General features: G+C 33.2%; 1 protein-coding gene across 1 annotated transcript; it reads left to right on the top strand.

Annotated features, from left to right (window-relative positions):
• The first annotated feature begins 1,795 nt into the window (after positions 1 to 1,795).
• On the top strand, positions 1,796 to 2,744 carry LOC110109939. The gene has a single exon (XM_020841168.2). The coding sequence runs from the start codon at positions 1,904 to 1,906 to the stop codon at positions 2,534 to 2,536; it is 633 nt and encodes a 210-aa protein (XP_020696827.1). The 5' UTR covers positions 1,796 to 1,903; the 3' UTR covers positions 2,537 to 2,744.
• Positions 2,745 to 4,221: the final 1,477 nt, after the last annotated feature.

Genomic DNA, 4,221 nt, shown 5'->3' with positions numbered 1-4,221 from the left:
ATATAACATTATCCTTCAAACTCTTATCTATAATAGCAGCTACACCATTTCTAGTATGACTCATATCTGAATGTCATTGTTTATAAACTAAACTATCAATCTCCTGAGCCTTCTTTCTAGCCCATTTAATTTCCTGAATGCATAGAATATTTATCTTCGTATTGATCATAATATATATTAATTTCATTAATTGTCCTATAAGGGAGCCAATATTCCAATTTCCTATCATAATATTAATTTCATGGACTAACTTTTTTGCCCACTTCCATCCTTGATGTAGGAACCCTTGCCTATTTAACATTGCACCCGAGAGCCGGTGCAATGACCCTTGCACACTTGTCGTTGTATTCAAGCCATACAGCTCATCGCTTCTAGGGGACGCCCTAGCTTTAACACAAATTTTTAAAGAATTCATGTCATGATTATTCGACAAATTTTACGCTTGCTGTCGACTACCTAATGTAACCCTCTACTTTTTTTATCCAGGACATGGGACCTAGCAACGACAGTGTTTCCCTTTGGCTTTGGATACCCATATAAAATAGTGAACAAAAACATATGAATCAGTATGTGTGTTGGTGAATATAAAGTCAAAATAATTTTGTCTAAAATTTAAATAACATAAGAATCACCACCAAAATGATGCTTACACAATTTAACATCTTAAAACCCATATCTAAAAATTTGTTTTTGAAAAGGAGAATGACGACTTGAATATTCAAATCATTTAAAAAAATAATGTAATGGGTTAAATCATATTTTGACTGATAAGGATAAAAGATGTAAAGATTTGCGATTAGATTCTTGAAAAAGAAAGAAAAAATGGAGTTTAGATGAAAAACAAGGAGAAGAAGGCGCAGATGAGATCGAGAAAGTAGAAGAATGGGAAATGGTTGAGCGAGCTATCAAGTTTGAATGTATGGCATTTATTGGTGATATTTTTAGTGAATTTTTTTTGTGGTTATTAAGTACATTACTGGGAAAAAATTTGTCAAAAAATTTGCAAATAATAAGTGAACACGACATAATATTTGGTGGACTATATATATTTTTTAGCAAAACCGACTCATAATTTGCCGATTTTATAGTTTGTTGAGGGAGATTTTGTTGGAGTTACCACTAAAATTTCCATTGGAACTTGGTTTGCCAAAATTTTTGAGGTAATTTTGGATATTTTTTTTTTTGTATTGAATTATCTACCAAACATATATTGAACATGATCAAAATAAGTTCAAACCATTATTTGAATTTGATAATCTCATATCTAACATTCTTCTAGGTTTAAAGTTCAAGGTGTAAACATAGAACATCAATCACAAAACTTCAACGAGAATCACTGGCTAGCAAGAGATGTTGATACAAACGTGGATGAAGGTGAAGATGACGTATTGAAATTTTGAATTGCGAATGAAAATCGTTGAAAATGAACAGGATTTTGAAAATAGGAGTGTATCAATTTCTAGCATAAAATATTGCTTATATAAACTTGTGTTTCCATTAAAATTTTTGGGATATTTTTGATAAAACAAAAGTTTTATGCAAATTTTATTTAAAAAAATAAATTCACATGTATTTTTTTTCAATCTTGAATATCATGGGACCTATAAAATTAAAACTTTCCAATCTTTATCAATAACAAAAATATTTTCTTGGCAAAAAATTTAGAACAAATAAAAATTTCACCCTCGCCGCCAAATCATTTCGAGCAAAAACAGGCCAATTTAAAAAAATAATAAAAAAATCATTGAAACCCGTGATATTGGCCTCCCAGCCCCTCCCCGTCCTTTAAAATGCCACATCTCCCAATTTTGTTTCTTCACCTCTCTCTCCTGATTGGCTTCTTACTCTCTCCTTCTCTCAAAACTTTCAAAACTCTGAAATATTAAAAAGCAAACCACCAAAAATGGAATCCAGCCCCGCCCCGTCGAAGGCGACAGTCAAGCGTCTTTGGCAAATCATAAGTGCAGTCTTTGTAATGTTCCGCGAAGCCCTAGGCAAACGCCACCTCTTGAATGACCTCCGCCTCCATTTTCTCTTTCACCAAGGCAAACTTGCCGGAAAATCTCTCCGCTCCCTAATCTTAGACCTCTCCCATCAACACCCCTCCTCCATCCATGCCACTGCCATCGATGCTTTCTCATGTCGCTTCATGGACCCCGATGCCGCCATCTTCGCACCTCGTGAGGTTGAGTTTAGTTGCAGCAGCACGCCCCACTTCGCCCCTACTCGCCGACGAATTCATCATGTCGGTGGCCGCCGCCGCCGACATAATGGAGACCACGCTGCCGAGGTCGCCCGAGCTTTTGAGATTCTTGACTCGGTTCCGGATAATGGGGGAGCTGTAGAAGAGGTGCTGACACCGCTGATATCAGTCCTAGCGACGCCTGCGCCGACAGTTAGGCCGCTTAGGGTGACGGATTCGCCGTTTCCCCTGATGGAAGAGGAAGACACGGACGAGGTGGTGGATCTGGAGGCGGAGGAATTTATCCGACAATTCTACGAGCAGCTTCGACGGCAGCAGATGTGGTCCTACTAATGGTAAAGTATGATGGTGAAGTATGATCCCCGATTGCTTAAAAAAAAAAAAAAAACTACTACAAGAAATGCTGAGAAAAAAAAGTTACCGGAAGGATTTTTATTTTCTTTTAATTTTGATGAATGGTTGCTATAAATAAGTTGTGTTGATGTATAATTATATTGTATTCCTTGTACTTTTATCGATAAAAAATAAATCACTTTACATATATTTTTCTCTCTTGTTTTTTTTTTTTTCAAAAAAAAAAAATTCCTTTTTATATTTTTTTTTTTTTTTTTTTTTTTTTTTTTTTTTTTTTTTTTTTTTGAAGAAAATGCATGAAATTGCATTAAAAAGAGACACAACAATACAATCTTACGTCACACCCAAAAAACTAATATTCTCCTTCAAACAATACAAGAAAGAAGGATGAATAAAATCTAGATGCAGACTATCCCAAAAAAACGACCCATTTAATGCCACATTAGCACAAATATCTGCTAACTTATTACCCTCTCTACCAGAGCAAGAAAAACACACTTGCTTAAAATTCAGTAAAAAAGCTAACTCATCTTCTATAACTCTACAAACCTCCCAATTCTTCATAGATCTCTGAAGAACTTTAATGATATTGACATTATCGCCTTCTATGATAACTCCCTAGGCTTCAAACATCCAATCTTGTATGACGTTCTTCAGATACAATACAACAAGCATTTCCAAATGAGATGAATCCCAATGCAAAAGCTGGTAGCTGAAACTTAACAGAAATCTCCCATTATCGTCTTTAGCCACACCTCCAATATCAACCACATTATTCTTTTTAATAGCAGCGTCAACTTTAATTTTTATCCATCCGGGGGACATAACTTTTTTTTGGAATTATTTCAAGAGCGGAATGAAATTTGAACTCATTCAAAAATTTTTAGTGAAATATATATTTTTTTAATTCTTCGTGATTATCTTTTTTTTTTTATTGAAATTTATATATTCGTAATAATGTATTTATATTGATAAGACGGATTTATAATTACACAGATTTCGATATTAATATTAATGATGTTAAGAAATAATATACGAAATTTAATAACAAAATACCTGCGGATCTTTTTTTTTTTTGGACAGTTGGAAACAAGATGAATGTTGTCGGAATAATATCGGGGCATTATTGGCCTTCTAAAGTAAGAACAAGCAAGAGTGAAATAGAACGAGGCTGTTTGTACTAAATTATTCAATGAGTTTTGAATATGATTTTTTGTTTAAGGTTAATTATGTTTAATATTCACTATTGTTTCTAATAAAAAACATATATTTATCAGTACCAAGAAGAATGCTACATTAATTTTCATTCACACCCCAACTAATAATTTTTTTAATCTTGGAGGCAAGATGAGATCATGATTTGATAAATTGTTGTATTATAAGTTCTAAAGCAGAGTTGTTTGACATAAAAAAAAAAATCTAATTATTTTAATGAACCAATTTAAAATGAGAGTTTTCATTCTTCAAATTTAATGCTTATATACATTGATTTCTAATGTAAATTATTTTTATGAAAATAATAAAATATAAGTTTCTATTGATTTATTCCTCATGAATTTCCGTAGACCTTCCTAAAAAGTTAAGATTTGAAACGAAATCAGGTTGTTGGCCGCATATTTGGTTTGGCAAACCAACAACATTAATGTTGATTGACCCCATAAGCC

This window comes from Dendrobium catenatum, unplaced genomic scaffold (genome assembly GCF_001605985.2).
Source record: "Dendrobium catenatum unplaced genomic scaffold, ASM160598v2 fragScaff_scaffold_304, whole genome shotgun sequence".
In the NCBI taxonomy this organism is placed as follows: Eukaryota; Viridiplantae; Streptophyta; class Magnoliopsida; order Asparagales; family Orchidaceae; genus Dendrobium; species Dendrobium catenatum.
The sequence above is the reverse complement of the archived record's forward strand: the minus strand, read 5'-3'. Positions and strand labels throughout refer to the sequence as shown.

Coding starts and splice junctions, on each gene's coding strand:
- LOC110109939 (XM_020841168.2), top strand. CDS start 1,904: ATGGAATCCAGCCCCGCCCCGTCGAAGGCGACAGTCAAGCGTCTTTGG.